The sequence below is a fragment of the Osmerus eperlanus genome, chromosome 8, assembly GCF_963692335.1.
Source record: "Osmerus eperlanus chromosome 8, fOsmEpe2.1, whole genome shotgun sequence".
Taxonomy (NCBI): domain Eukaryota; kingdom Metazoa; phylum Chordata; class Actinopteri; order Osmeriformes; family Osmeridae; genus Osmerus; species Osmerus eperlanus.
Window position 1 is genome coordinate 6,662,220 of NC_085025.1, and position 15,534 is coordinate 6,677,753.

Genomic DNA, 15,534 nt, shown 5'->3' on the forward strand with positions numbered 1-15,534 from the left:
AAAACTTAAAAAGATGAGCTGAAATTATAGTATATTTTGGCCTGCAAACCTTTTTTTTTCATGTATTTGCAGTATGTGATTATATATCTATAATTTTATTTTTTGCTTATTGTGATGAGTAATTGCGAAATGTCAGTTTATTAGAACTTATTTTTGCCTTGTGTATTTTTTCATAAATCATATAAAAACAATGAAGCAAGATAAGTTTTATGATCTTATATGGATTTGAATGATTGTGTACTGTCTCAATTCTAAGAGGGATCATAGCTTTACAACGGCAACCAAAACTCCAGAATCTTTGACAGAAAACAAAAACTATTTACTAAAATGTATGCAATGTATTTATTTGGGTGTGCTTTTTCATGAGTAAACACATGATAAACATCAGCATGGCCCAGGCACAGTAACTATAGGTTTGATCCTTTCAGTATGCTTCCTTTTGTACTAAGCTATCAACCCTTTTTTTGTTTTTTTTTATTTTAATTTTTTAGGCGCCCGTAGCTTAGCTGGGGGGAGTAGAGTGTACGGTAGGTCTGGTAGGGGACCATTTTCTTATACCTTTTTTTATATGTTGTTATTACATTTGTTCATACCATTTTGTCCCTCCTTATAATATTGGAATGAGTTTGTAAAGATATATGTCTTCATATAGTTTTCGACAATTTACAGTAGCATGTTAATATATTTTTAAGCGTCATCATAATCAATAAGCTGTCCATAATAGTACAGATCACATTTCTAAATGTTACACAGTGCTATTGTACTTTGCCAGTGCCGCAATAACTCCCCATGTGTCACATTGGCAACATTATTGGCAACTAAACACTTTCTATGTGCCATTTTTTTTAAGTTAAAACAACAATGAAATACCATTCCATGTATTTTGCACATTCTTCCCATGTTCAAAAGAACATACGATATATAGAAATGTGCATGTAAACTGAAACAATTTCCTGGACATCTTTGTCTCATAGTATTTCAAATGTTTTGTTTGTTATTTCTCAATGTTATTGTTCAGTACATAACTATTATTATTATCAATATTATCTATTATAGTTTTTTTGTTAGTTTATTGTTATTATGATTATGATTATTATTGAATCATCTTATTTTAATCACTAGTTTCTTTTTCTCAAATGTTTCTTTGAGTTGAAAAGAATCAGATTGGAGTAATATAGTGTTAAGATTTACATTTACATTTAGTCATTTAGCAGACGCTCTTATCCAGAGCGACTTACAGTAAGTACAGGGACATTCCCCCCGAGGCAAGTAGGGTAAAGTGCCTTGCCCAAGGACACGTCATTTGGCACGGCCGGGAATCGAACTGGCAACCTTCAGATTACTAGCCCGATTCCCTAACTGCTCAGCCACCTGACTCCCAGTGCTGGTCCGCAACAAGGCAACATAATGACTTTGTCCTACAAACCAGTGACAAATCAATGCTGTCCTCAGATCCACAGTAGTAAATCACTCTGGAGCTCCGAGCTTTTTGTGGTTTGGTCACCCGTCACTGATTGGCAACACCAATACTGGACGTTGTACTTGAACTTATATTTACTTTCAATATTGATAGAATGACATGAAGAAAAACAAGTTAATATGTACGTGGTAGTGGCACAGCAAAGTGGATAATTTTTGAAGTGCATTAACAGTGCATCAATCAAACATTCTAGGTTTTCTGAAGCATACAGTAGAATGCAGGCAGGTATAATGAACTAGTATTGGAGTTCAAAGACCTCTAGCTATTGATTTGTAAAGGTTTGTTTTAGTCCATACCTGTGATTAATTCACTTGTGCATCCATGAGGGCATCACCACTGTATGTATATATGTATGTGTATCCTGAAAGAGGATTACTGTACCAACACTGAACCCAGCATGTGCTGCATCTGCTGGTACAGAACACACTTCACTCTCTTGATGTTTGTCCTTTGCAAAACCATCCATGAATTCTTCCACTCTTTCAATCATTCATCCTCTAGCTCACAATAACTAAATCACTTATTATATAGTAGATAATTAGCATGATAGGCCTTGCTCTATGACTCTAGGCTTACTTATTTGGAACACTGGGGGGCAAAAAAAGTAAACCTTTGCTTAAGTTAGCTAAGATGTGTTTACAGTTATATATAGATATATAGATAGATATAGATAGATATATGTATCTACACTTATGTGTATCCAGATAAATATTGAAGGATTTTAACTGATTAACTTTAATAACTTATATGGTGCTCCATCTATTTGCAACTGGTGATTTTAAATATGATCAGGCGGCAATACATAGGACACCGCTCATGCTATCTACCGCCCTCTGGCCCACTGGGCCAGTCACTCATACCATATCATCAAGCCACAACATCCTAACCTGAGAGATAGCAGGCCCTCCAGCCTTAGGGACAATCAAAGTGCACAGCTGTGACGGGGGCCACAGAGATGGAGGGAGTCCAGTGGAGAGGAGTGTCAGGGCAGTGACAGTGGTGTTCTCTTGAACACAGGGAGACCAATCAAATGAGATGAGCAGTGACGTGATGCAGAGAAAGCGAGTGACAGAACAATGACCAAACTGAAAACCAAATGGTATAAGGTGACACTTTACCTGAAGTTCATTGTACCATAAATGCTACTTTATAAAAAAAAGCTATCACACAAAAAGTGTGTTTAAGACTATTTAGAACACATGGTCATTCTCATTTGTACCTTTTGTTTTTATAACTAAGAAGTTTACATTCGTATGTAAAAAGCAATGGATCTTCAGAACTGTAAAGTTTGACCTTATTTGATGAAGTAGTATCTACAGAAAAATAACTATTTCATCAACTTGAAAGTAAATCAAAACACGTTTTATGACCTTTGGTTAGATAGTATAATGTGTCTTCTATGCCCATACAGTTTTGATGTTCAAATTGAAAATTCTGTGAGCAAACTTAAGATAAGGGAACCCAGCACGTTCTGGCCTAAGAGTGGACTAGCTTTCGTATTTCCATGTCCGTGCCAATTGTATCTGTCAATGAAAAAGCCGAACGCCCACAGAAATAGGAGAGAGATGAGCAGACAGAGGAGACAAATGAGAGGCTCTGATGTCACTGTCTCTCTGTGCTGTAAATGAGCTACTCTGTCTTTGTCCTCTCACTACAATCTGTCTAATTTAGTCTGTCTCACTGCCTTCTGAACCCCGTGCCCCTCTTCAGATCTACATTCTGAAAAACCACTGCAGCTTCTTGACAGTTCGTCTCAGTCCAATTCCACTCTCACGTTTATCTAGGCAGGCTAGTTTATTGGTTGGTTAATTCAATGTTTGAATGTTGTCTTGTCTGTCCTCTTTCTCTTGATTTTCCTCAGCTTATTTGCCATCTCTTCTACACGTATAGTCACTTCTCAAAAAATAATTACTTACTTTACTTATACATTTTATTAAAGCTTATTTCATTTAGTAATTTAATTTATTTGCTTAATCTTTTATTAATTCATTTATATTACCTGCCTCACTTATAAGAGTTGTGTTTTTCTAAATTATTACAATTATTCTATTCTGAAATTCATATAGCCGCTTAGCCAATTTTGAACATAAACACAAACAAATCTGAATTAAAATCTAGCCTCTTATTTAAATGTTAAATGCGGTGCTTAAACTTTTGATTAATTTACTAATGAAGTTGTTTTTGGCCATGATATGATTTCTGATATGATTTCTGTCATTATGTGTGTATGTATGCTGTTTCTAATCAGGACAGAGCTGATAAGGCCTGGATGACATGGCATGACTCTCTCTATGTCCTCATCCCCTACCAACGTCACTGTTTGAGTCTTAATGTGCCTGTTTACCATCGAGCTGCTCTCTGAACAGTCACAATGATGATGCTGTTAAGCCTTATGTTTCTGATGGGGGACGCTGACCATCCCCTCGCCTTAAAGATCTCGCATTTATCTGTTGACGTCGCTGTCTTCTGTCCATGATTGACTGACATGATTGAAGGGTCATGATCAGCGCGCGCGCGAGAGAGAGAAATGCACCTGGCCTGTATGTCCTCTGAAATGTTTGTCTGTGACTCTCTCTGGAATGTAATCCCCTGCAAGTGTTGGCGTGCGGGCATGGTAGGTACGGTGAGGTGGCAGTGCTGTATGTGTGCACGAGGCTCTCCTCTCCCTCCACCTCCCCATGCTAACGGGTGTCGCCTGCTCTTTCCAGGGATCCAGTTTCGTCTCCCTACGTCCTGCAGTGTCGACCGGGCCCAGCCCGCTCCAGGTAAAAAAAACGGTCTCGATTGAAACCCCCCAGACGCACACGCATACCAACACACACAGTTAAAACTGGCTTTCTACTCAAGCCATTAAACAGCTAGATATTGTCGTTGAGTTTTATTTATTCATGCATTTCGATGGTGGCCGCAGTACAAAACAAAAAACAACCAACAATAATGAAACAAAAAATAATAAAGGAAAACATTAAGATAGAAAATGAAGAATTAAAGGTGGTAGAAAAGTGTTAAAGAAGTGTGTGTGTGTTTGTGTGTGTGTGTGTGTGTGTGTGTGTGTGTGTGTAGAGGCCACACAGAGACACTGCTCCTCAACATAGACCCTGCAGCATAGCCTCCCTGACCTCAGGTGACCTGACATAGCAATTGTAAGTTCAGTCCATGCACATTTTCTGAATTCAGAAGGCGATGCACACACACACACACACAAACAATGGCTCATGCAGGCACACATATTTACACATGCACACACACAGAAATATGTATACATGCGGTACATATTCCCATACACAAACTGTTGAACAGGTAGGAAATATGTAGATTACCGTACACACACTGTGTGCTGATCAGAAAGCTAAAACAGCTTCCAAGTTGAGATACAAGAAGTTCAGCATTGAAATGTACCAATGAAAAACAAGACATGAAGCCTGCTGCCTGAGTCACCATGTCATATTCAATTTGGTATCCACCCACTGTGTCTGGCTAAAAGACTGCAGCCTTTTAAAGTTTGGAATTAAGTCAGATCCACACAGGCAATATGTGGAGTTGCATTCATTTCAGATGGAGTTTCTTGACAATAAATAGCTAATTTGCTTTGTAGTTTGTTGTGTTTTTTGTTGTTCTTTTAAATAACAACAAAGAGAGGATTTAAAGAGAGGATGATGTTCAGGTTCAATCTCTCAAGTTGGTTGATTCATGCTTTCATCAAACAATTTGTAGTTTATTGAAGAGGGTTGGACAGAGTTTACCAGTGGATTACAGTGTGTGTGTGTACGTGTGTGGCAACCTGTGTGTGGCAACTCTGGACGAATACGATTATTCCAAAATATATTCAATGTTTTGGAATAATGGATGAACAGGTAAGCAGTGTGTGGGCTGAAAGGCGGAGGGAGTGAAGGAATCAAATGAATGAGTGAATGCTTATGCATCATGACGGTGGTGATGCTCACTTACACAACATTTTTGTCTATTTTTGTAACTGCTGGTGAATCACTGTCTTTTGTGCTCGGTGACTCATCTCATCAGTTTCATAACATAGTGTTCTGAAATGATGTTGGGTGCACCAGACCCCCTCCCCTACACCTGAAGCTCTCTCTCCTGTCTTCTCTAGTGTTTGCCTGGTGGGGATCACATCACTTTTTCTTAACTCTGTGTCTACAGCACCAGAAACAGGTTTCTGTCCATAGAGAGTTACATACATGTTTGACAACAATGTCAATTGTGTCTGCCTTATGCAGTGCACTGTAACTTTGATGATCTTTTATCCTTTGGTGAGAACTCAAGAAGAAGAAAAATGTTCAGTAGGTCAATATCATATGAGATGCACTTGGCAATCTGTGACAAGATTCTTGATTGTTTGAGTGTGAACATATGATCAACAGGTGAGAATTTACATAGTGTTTAAATCAAATGTGGCCCAGTGTTCTACCAAGGCTGTTCCTGCCTGCCCTCCCTCTGGCTTCTCTCCTAAACCCATGCAGTTCAGAGCCCTGCCCATCTGGATGGATTAGCATTAGATTTTCATTTGCACTTGAAAGGAGTCTGTTCTAGTCCGCTGCTCAGACGCAGGTGTAAACAGAGCTGCTTGTTAGCCAGGAAGCTACCGTCGGTGTCAGCCAAAAGTCCAGCTCAGCGAGATTCCCTGAGTGTCCGTGGCTGGGTTCTGATTGGTCCTTTCTCCTTTCTGCGTCTTTTTACGTTGTCTCTCGTTGCTAAGCGATGAAAAACAGAACGGAGGAGTGTGACGTGTGGGAGCAGTCGCCCAGAAGCGTGGGCAGGCGCGAGCCTCCTACTGACCCCTTGGCTTTCCTCCGGGTTCCACATTCTGAGTCTTAAAGCTCTGCTGTTATTTTCTGCCCCCCCCCCACACCCCATCCCAGAGGTGACATACGCCCCCGGCTACACCAAGACCCCCCCACCTGTGCCGCCCAGGACCACCACCAAGCCCGTCATCTCGGTGACGGCGCAGAGCAGCACAGAGTCCACCCAGGATGCCTACCACGAGGGGAGGCAGCCACGGGGTGGCGTCCTGTGGGCTGGGGACGGGCTGGCCCGGAGCGCCTACAACTCCACTGACAGCCTGGACAGCGCCAAGGCTGTCACGCTCGCCATGGAGACAGTGGCGGCGAGCAAGCGCCACGCCTCTACGGGCAGCCACATCTCCGTGCAGACGTGCGACAAGGCGGTACTGGTTTCCAAGGCGGAGGAATACCTCAAAACGCCACGCTCCTCCATTGGCATACAGGTAACACACAGCCGACGGGCACAGACAGACTGACACATACGAACATATGGCTACACCAAACTACAGAGACAAGCATACATGCCCAGATACGGTCACACACACACACATACTCACTCACGGAAGTGAGTATTCAGACCTCACCCTCACACATGCACACATCCGCTTTCACACACACTCATTCATTAAACAAAGTCTGCTGTGAAGAGACCATCTCAAGCTGACCTGCAGTGGCCCTAACCAATCAGGATTGACCTGCAGTAGCCCTAACCAATCAGGATTGATGACTGCACGGTGCTCCAGCCATCAGGCTACCCAGGGAGCCAGAAACAGGCTGGCAGTTTAATAGAATTCACAGCCAAGCCACCTTACCTACTCATGACTAATAGTGAGAAATAGCCTTCAATGAAAATATTTCCCCCGTGTTTATTTATAGTTGTATTGCCGTGTGATTGTGTTATCTCTTTTACACAGGTAACAAATCAACCCTAATGAGGGAAATGTCATTACTTCATAATAATAATTAATTGTTTAGGATTCCTTTGGTCCAAATGTTGTATTGCACTTCCCGTTGCTTTGTTATACACAGGAAATATATATATATATATATATATAATATATTTTTAGGTTACTTTTCTTTCCTTTTCAACTACACAGTATAAAGGATGACTAGAAAGAAGTGCATCATCATCCTCATCTTCAACCATACCATCATCATCAACAACATGACCAAACACTCATCACCTGGTATGACCGCTCCTAAATGTTAGTCGCCTAGGACATAGTACCACTTAATTATTCAAATGAGTCCAAACATTGTAACTACTATCCCATTACAACCATGAAATGAAAATCCCCAGAGCAGCACAAATTCAAACAATGCCCGAGGGGTGGTGTTGTACTGTTGATAAAGTAAACCATGCATAGAGAAATGGGGAGGGGCCGCCCCATAACACATCACTCCCAGGGAGGGGTAGCCGTTTACTGGGGATCAACAACTCTCATGACAAACGCCTGAAGGGCTTTATTCCACTATCTCCATCCAATAATGTACACACTCCCATTTTCTCTCTCTCTCTCTCTCTCTCCTCTCTCTCTCTCTCTCTCTCTCTCTCTCTCTCTCTCTCTCTCTCTCTCTCTCTCTCTCTCTCTCTCTCTCTCTCTCTCTCTCTCTCTCTCTCTCTAATTCTTATTAGGTGGAAACTGCAACAGACTCTGAGTCAGAGAGTAAAGGTCTTCCTCAGTACCATTCTGTAGGGATACAGGTGGAGGATGAGAAGCGGTAGGGGGCCCACACACACACCACACACACACCACACCACACACACACCACACACACACCACACACACCACACCACACACACACCACACCACACCACACCACACCACACCACACACACACCACACACACACCACACACTAATAACTCCATTATCCTAATTGTTTCAGTACTGTTTACCAGGTTGTGAAACAGCAACTGTTGTCTTTACTGCCAAATGTTGGGTTTTGTAGATGGTATATGTATGTGTGTTGCATTTCAAATGCGTTTGTCTTCTCATTTTTCTGTGTGGGTGTGTCCCTGTGGTGTCCATTTGTGTGTGTTTCTGAGTGTGTGTCCATCTCTGTGTGTTTGTCTGTGTGTGTGTGTGTGTGTTTCTACGTCGATATGTGCTTTCATTTGTGTCTCTCAGACACGGTAGGTTCAAGCGCTCCAACAGCGTGACCACGGCCGTGCAGGCGGACATGGAGCTGGAGGGCTTCCCCACCATGGAGGACAAGGGCCTGCAGTTTGGTGGGGGCTTCCAGCGCCACTCGGAGCCCAGCACGCCCACACAGTACGGGGCCGTCCGCACCGTGCGCACCCAGGGCCTGTTCAGCTACCGGGAGGACTACCGGCCCTCCAGCGGGCCCCCCAGCCCCCAACCCGAGTCGTGGCTGGGGGAGCCCAGCCTGGAGGGGGCAGACGCAGGCCGAGCGTCCCCCCTTCGCAGGGACGGGAGCTGGTTCATGCAGCTGCTCCACAACGAGACCAAGAGATTGGAGGGATGGTGCAAAGATATGGAGAGGGAGGCAGAGGAGCACGACCTGTCGGAGGAGAGTGAGTGTCCTCTGCCGGGTAAAGACATGTACTAGTGTACTAAGTAGGGGCTGCTCTTAGGGTGAATGTCACCTCGTAATCCATTAACTGATCAATTTTCCAATCATTTTGGCATTTTAAACGAGTATTAACAATTACATTTGTAAACCGTAATTCTCGTATGTGGACGTAATACCCCAATATAACTAACAAGCATGTTTGTTTTGGTTGATAATAATGATTGTTTGTTCCATGTTAGTCTCATTAGTCCAAGCTCCTGTTGCTGGACTAGCTTTATGCAACATTCAAATCATTAATGATTTATTAGATCAGTGATTAATTTGAGTGTGCCAATATTTGAGTCAGGAGTGATGTGTTTGTGCATGTGTATATGTCTGTGTATGTGTATATCATCCAGTCCTAGGTAAAAATCAGAAGTGCAGTGGGCAGTGCACAACTTCTCATGTCTCAAAAATTCCAGCAGTTCTACTGGCTGTGTCAGCAAAATCTGGTAAGTGTCCAGCACAAACCTTAGAATGCTGTGCATTTGTGTGTGTGTGTTTGTGAAAACATACTGGACATGCTATGTATGCTTTGTTAAAGTACAATCCAGAACCTCCTAACTCCAAAAAACAAGTCTCCCTGGTTTGAACCAGTTAAGAAGTTTCCAACTCTGCAGAAACAAACTACTGGACCTGATGCAGCAGTAACGTCTTTCACAAACAGTCAGTCAGAATCGATCTGGATACAAGCCTTGTGCCTGTATTGACCCCATCACTGAGCAGGATGCAATAGGACGTGGGCTTCTGACTGCCTTCCATAATTAACTTCACGGGCAGCCAGGACATTTTCGTGTTTTCATAAGATCTAACACTAGTTACCCTGTAGAGGTTCAAGCTGTATGGGGTAAGAGGGGTTATTTACATTTACATTTAGTCATTTAGCAGACGCTCTTATCCAGAGCGACTTACATTAAGTACAGGGACATTCCCCCGAGGCAAGTAGGGTGAAGTGCCTTGCCCAAGGGACACAACGTCAGTTGGCATGACCGGGAATCGAACTGGCAACCTTCGGATTACTAGCCCGATTCCCTCAGCGCTCAGCCACCTGACTCCCGATCCTAAAGTCTGTACTACACCCTTGTTTAAGAGGAACGGAGGTGTGTGTGTGTGTGTGTGTGTGTGAGAGAGAGACAGAGAGACAGAGAGAGAGAGAGAGAGAGAGAGAGAGAGAGAGAGAGAGAGAGAGGAGAGAGAGAGAGGAGAGAGAGAGAGAGGAGAGAGAGAGAGAGAGAGAGAGAGAGAGAGAGAGAGAGAGAGAGAGAGAGAGAGAGAGAGAGAGAGAGAGAGAGAGAGAGAGAGAGAGAGGAGAGACAGACAGAGAGAGAGAGAGAGAGAGAGAGAGAGAGAGAGAGAGAGAGAGAGAGAGAGAGAGAGAGAGAGAGAGAGAGAGAGAGAGAGAGAGAGAGAGAGAGAGAGAGAGAGAGAGAGGAGAGACAGACAGAGAGAGAGAGAGAGAGAGAGAGAGAGAGAGAGAGAGAGCGTGAAAGTGTCTCTTCACACAGTGTCATTCACATGCTTACACGGCAATTTTCCTTTTTCGGCGAAAGGCATAAAGTTAAAGGAGCGTGTTGTTGAGCCTTCTCTCTCTCCATAGCGTTCGCCACCCGTCTGTTGAGTATGATACCTTAAAGCTGCTGTTTTGCTCTCTTTTCTGTGGGCCGTAGGCTCTCTCTTCCTTCTCCTCGGAGATAATGGAATGATGGATGAAGTCCCACACTTACTGTGACAGGGCTTAGATTGCTCTGAGCTCTCAAACGTGTCTAAGTGATTGAGCAACACTCAGACACCTAGCGGAGAGAGGAGGAATGGCAGTAACGTTACTGTCCTCCTATAGATCAGCCTGCATGGTGCAAAGTGAGACATTCAAGCCTTGAACTGGTAAAGAATGACATCTAGTGGTTATTCTGTATAATACAACTGTTGCAATGGTGAGTGTGGGATTGTAATGGCAGTCTAGGCTAAAACAAGACTATTATTTTAAGGATTCTTACATCAATCTAACTATATTATATTGTAACTATAAAATACCTACCTGCTATTACCTAAGCTTCAGGAGAATTAGATAGACACCAACTCACCTGTTGTTCTCTGCCTCCCCCCACCCCCCACCCCCCTTCCTAGGACCCCAGCGCCATGCCCCGACCCACTTCTCAGGATCTGGCTGGATTCTGGGACTTGTTGCAGCTCTCCATTGACGACGTCACTGCCAAATTTGACGAGCTGCAGCAGATAAAGAGCAATGAGTGGCGACCGGTGGAGAGTCCGGAGAAGAAGGTGGGTGGCAGTGACTCAGCCATGCACCTGGTGCCCCTACTGGTCTCCCCTGCACTCATCCCTCTCTTCTTCCTCTCACTCAAACTGTCTGTGAGCCAGCTGCTAACGCAAAGAGGATTAAAAAAAAGAGCGTTTCATGATACCCAAGTGACCAACATGTTGCTGTGGCACACTGGCAGAGTGAAGAACACCAGTTACCCCCCCAGTTAATCCTGGCTCCTCCGTTCTCCTCCCTCTCTCGCAGGAGAAGAAGTGGCCGCCGCCTCTGCCAAAGAGGCCCCCTAAGGGGCGTGGCGGCGTGATGCGGGAGCGCTCCCTGGACCTCCAGGACCGCCAGCGGCAGGAGGCCCGGCGACGTCTGATGGCGGCCAAGCGTGCCGCCTCCTTCAGACAGAACTCAGCCACAGAGAGGGCAGACAGCATCGAGATCTACATCCCCGAGGCCCAGACCCGCCTTTGAGGTCCGAGGATATATCCCCCACATCGCGTTTTTCCCCTCAAATGTGCTCCCCAAAGTGACCCTCCCTCTACACCGGCCCTCAGCCAGTGGCCTCACCCATCTCCCTCCACCCATCTGCCTCCACCCATCTGTGCCAGCATCTTTCAGTTCTCTCTCTGTCACTCCCTGCTCACAGTTCTGTCCATTCCTCGCCGTTCTATGGTTGGACCCTCCCAATGACGCAGAGGGAATGTCTGTCACCATGCCAACGAGCTGCCACTCCTTTCCCCTTTAACAGAACTAGAATATTCCATTCAAAATTAATTTAGGTATAGGTTACCAAAAAACTTACAGTGGAGTTTTTTGGTTTGGTTTTCTCTACAATCACCCTGAAGAGCTTTGTTTTCATCATCATTGGTGAGCCTCTGGGTTAGTAAGGGTTAATCTGTGTTATTCTGTTTCCCCACCATGTTCAAAGGGAATCACAAAGTGCAACTTTTTCTAAAGAATCTCACCAGCAACAGTGGTCTTGGGCTGAAGCACCTTGTGTAGAGGCCATCACAGTGTTAGCACTGAGGTGATGACTCACTGTGGCGATAGACAGACAGCACTTAGAGTTTGACAGTTAAAGGGGGGACACGGGGGGCGGGGGCGGAGGGAGAGTGATAGACAACTGCTATTAGAATATGTGTTGCTGTTGGGGGGTGGTGGAGTCATCACATGTGATGTTGTTACACAGCAGCCTCCTGGTGGAGGCCATCGTTAGCCCTGGGACACACTCACACTCACCAATTCTTACTGGGCTAGTGGCAGCCATAGACTAAGGTTGCTGTGAAATGAGATCTGAACAAAAAGACTGACATGCAGTTGTTCAGCATGTTATGGTAACATGTTTTCAAATTGTACTGTTTCATTTACCATTGCAGTCCATCGCAAAAAGGTCACACAAAGAGGAAGTGATTATTGAGTCTGAATAGATGAATTGTGATAGAATGCAGTTTTGAACCTTAAATAACATCCATGTTTGTATTTCCAAGGGAAATGTAGTATATGACGCTCACTTGATATTGTTGCAGTTGAATTGCAAGGACGGATATGAAGAATTTATAAATATGACTAACATTCACCTAGAGTATTCCATATGCAGCCAGCCCATCTGTGTTTCATTTAACTCTTTTACGGCATTCTGTCATATTCTACATTACAGTATGTGATTGTAAAGACGACATTGAAAAAACATCTATTTTACACCTAGAGACCAAAATCCAACTCCTAGTTTAGCTACAATTGTGTTATGTTGGTTGTAGAGGTTCTATCCTACTACATGTACATAGAAAATAAAACAATATGTAGGGACCACATGCATATCTGGCACATGATAGTAAAGTATTTTACATCTGTTTTGGAACTACTGAAGCAGTCTAGGACAGACAGGTGCAAAAGACACTTTAACACTATTCAGTTACTAGTAAATGGTGCTGCTTTTTACTCTAAAACTATTGTCCTTTACCCAGTCCTATGTGCACACACACTCCAGGACTTTTTAAATAGAGATTTACTAACATGGTGCCCATTTTATCTCTTCAGAACTTGTGGTGGATTGTAACTTGAGCAACAAAAAAAAAAGGCAAAAAAAAAAGCAAAAGCTAAATGTTTTCTTTTTTTCCTAAATGTTATAGAAAGAGTGAAGTATAGGAAATGTTATTTAATATCTGACAGTAATGTGTTTCTACCTGTCTCTAAGCTGGACTACTGGACCACCCACAGAGTAAGGTGGTATTGATGTTTTACTGGCGTTGCTATGACGTCACTCTGACATTCCACCAACTTTAAACTGAAGACAAAACTTGGCCCTCATCCAGGCAAAGAGCTGATTGGCTCAATATCCAGTACTGTACCTACCCATTAACACTATACCAACTAGTCTAAGAAACTGATAGCTGTGTTCAATTTCATTTCATGTCCATATACACATCCACAGATGATTTGGGCAAAACCCCATTTGACATAAAGTAGGTGATTCATTGTAGAACATTGTTGCCCACGATTTGTAGTACTACACTTGTTATCTGGTGAGGAATAGTGGTCTGTTAAAGTCATAGGAAGGTTGTTGAGCTGACAAAGTATCATGCGGTGTCTTTGTTGACTAGAGGAGATGCTGTCTGAGGTAGAACATTAACTAGTGTTTTAAATTGTCAGACAATCTACAGAAATGAGACAGGTGGTCTCTTTAGAAATCACTTCCTGCTTCGGTAGTTTGGGTGCATTAATTTTGTGTGGTGATGCTGTGTTCGCTATGAAACCCTTACTTTACCAGACGGCCTTAAACACACCTCAAAGCAAAAACACTCATGAATGTAGTCCCTAACAATGCAAAAAAAAAAAATATTGAATAAGATGTCTAGGTGCTGTCTACGAGTCTAATAGTATTTTGTTACATGTTTGGTTTTAGTAATAAACATCATGCACACATGGCAGTGAGAGACATTTAGCTGGAAATAGAGTAAATGGAAACTAGCTGGATACGACCTGGGAACTGCAAAGTCTCAAAGACAAATTATGTCACCTCTACTGTTTCTGCTCCCAGGTCGCACTGTGGCAATGTCTTTTGGACCTGGTGTATTATTTCTGGGCACTTTCACCATCAGAGGGGTACATTCAAAACCACAGGGTCCACGACTGCTGCATGTGAAGTAATATGCAGTACAGTTACTTAGTCACATACAGATGGTACAAAATATAAAAGTTGATATAAAATGATATTAGGGGTAAGCATTTTTTTTATTCTTCCGAGTTGTTTACAGGGCTTTGTCATATTACAACCCTCATATAAACGGTTTGCTTGTTCTGCATCTTTAATAATTGTTAAATTTTAACGTGACATCGTGAGAGCGATAAACTCCAGAAATGTTCTATGTTTCATAGATTTGTGTCGTGTGCTTTTTTTGTGGGGAGAGAGGCCAAACGTTTGGCAACAACGTAATTGATGAAAGAATCCTTAGGTGCCTTAAAATCTGACTCATACACAGTGGGACTTAGAATAAATATGTGAAGTTGATAAGTTAGGACAGCGTGCAGTGTATCTTGGAGTGCTTGGTTCCCACAGGCTATCTGATTTGATTGATGACACCATTACAAAGGGCTGGTAGTGATGAGGTGCTTGACTTCTTTAAAAAGCATTGTATAATCTTAATTTGATTATTTTTGGTGAATTCCACAGCACAAATGAAACACTTGGTAGGACTGGATCTTAAATATAATATGTTATAGAGAACAAGTTATTTTTAATAATAATAATAATTAAAGTTATTATTAATTGAAAGGTTTTGAGATGACCCCTTGATAATGTAGAAGGAAGATTGATTACTATTCCAAACTAAAGTTCAGTCACTAGGTCATAAGGGAAACTAGTGCATATGTGTGTGCGTACGTGTGTGTGTGCATGCGCACATGCGCGTGGGTGTGCGTGCATGTGTGCGTGGGTGTATGTGGGTGTGGGTGCATGTGGGTGTGTATGTGGCCTATGGGGAAAAACACCTCACCAGACATTCAATGTCATTGTTCGATATCACCCGATTCTTCTTTGCCACATAATCTCATCACATTACTCTGAGAATATCACTGATAGAAACTAGAGACTGACAAAACTTGACCTGCTCAAAAGTGCAATAGTGTTTCATACAACAGGCAGGTGAACAAACAGCTATTTACCTCATGGTTCAGTGTATAGGAGGATAGGGGATATTTGTACCCAAGTCCAACCAGAGCACTTTGTCATGCCTATGTCCTATGCAGCAGCACCTCTTATGGGCTGCACATAACCATGTATTTTAGGCAGGTCTGAGTACTGAAGCTATCTTTTCATTCAGTTGTGAATGCATTAGTTGTCACCTACAGTACATTTTATGGGATGGAAAAGGGGTTAGGGTTAGTTTGAGTGTCATTTGGGTATTTTTGTGGGTATTT

General features: G+C 42.9%; 1 protein-coding gene across 5 annotated transcripts in view; it reads left to right on the plus strand.

Moving 5' to 3' along the window:
* Positions 1-11,015, plus strand: part of dlgap2b (discs, large (Drosophila) homolog-associated protein 2b) — a 52,463-nt gene extending 41,448 nt beyond the window's left edge. For 3 of the 5 annotated variants that reach the window (XR_009930888.1, XR_009930885.1, XR_009930887.1), the window contains exons 7-12: positions 4,189-4,245; positions 6,355-6,719; positions 7,913-7,998; positions 8,408-8,848; positions 9,229-9,304; positions 10,977-11,015. Coding sequence is in view for 1 of the 5 variants with exons in the window: in XM_062466927.1 (XP_062322911.1) it covers positions 4,189-4,245; positions 6,355-6,719; positions 7,913-7,998; positions 8,408-8,849 (950 nt within the window). In the remaining 4 variants the exon portion in view is untranslated. The other 2 variants (XR_009930886.1, XM_062466927.1) reach the window with 2 other exon arrangements.
* The last annotated feature ends 4,519 nt before the right edge of the window (positions 11,016-15,534 follow it).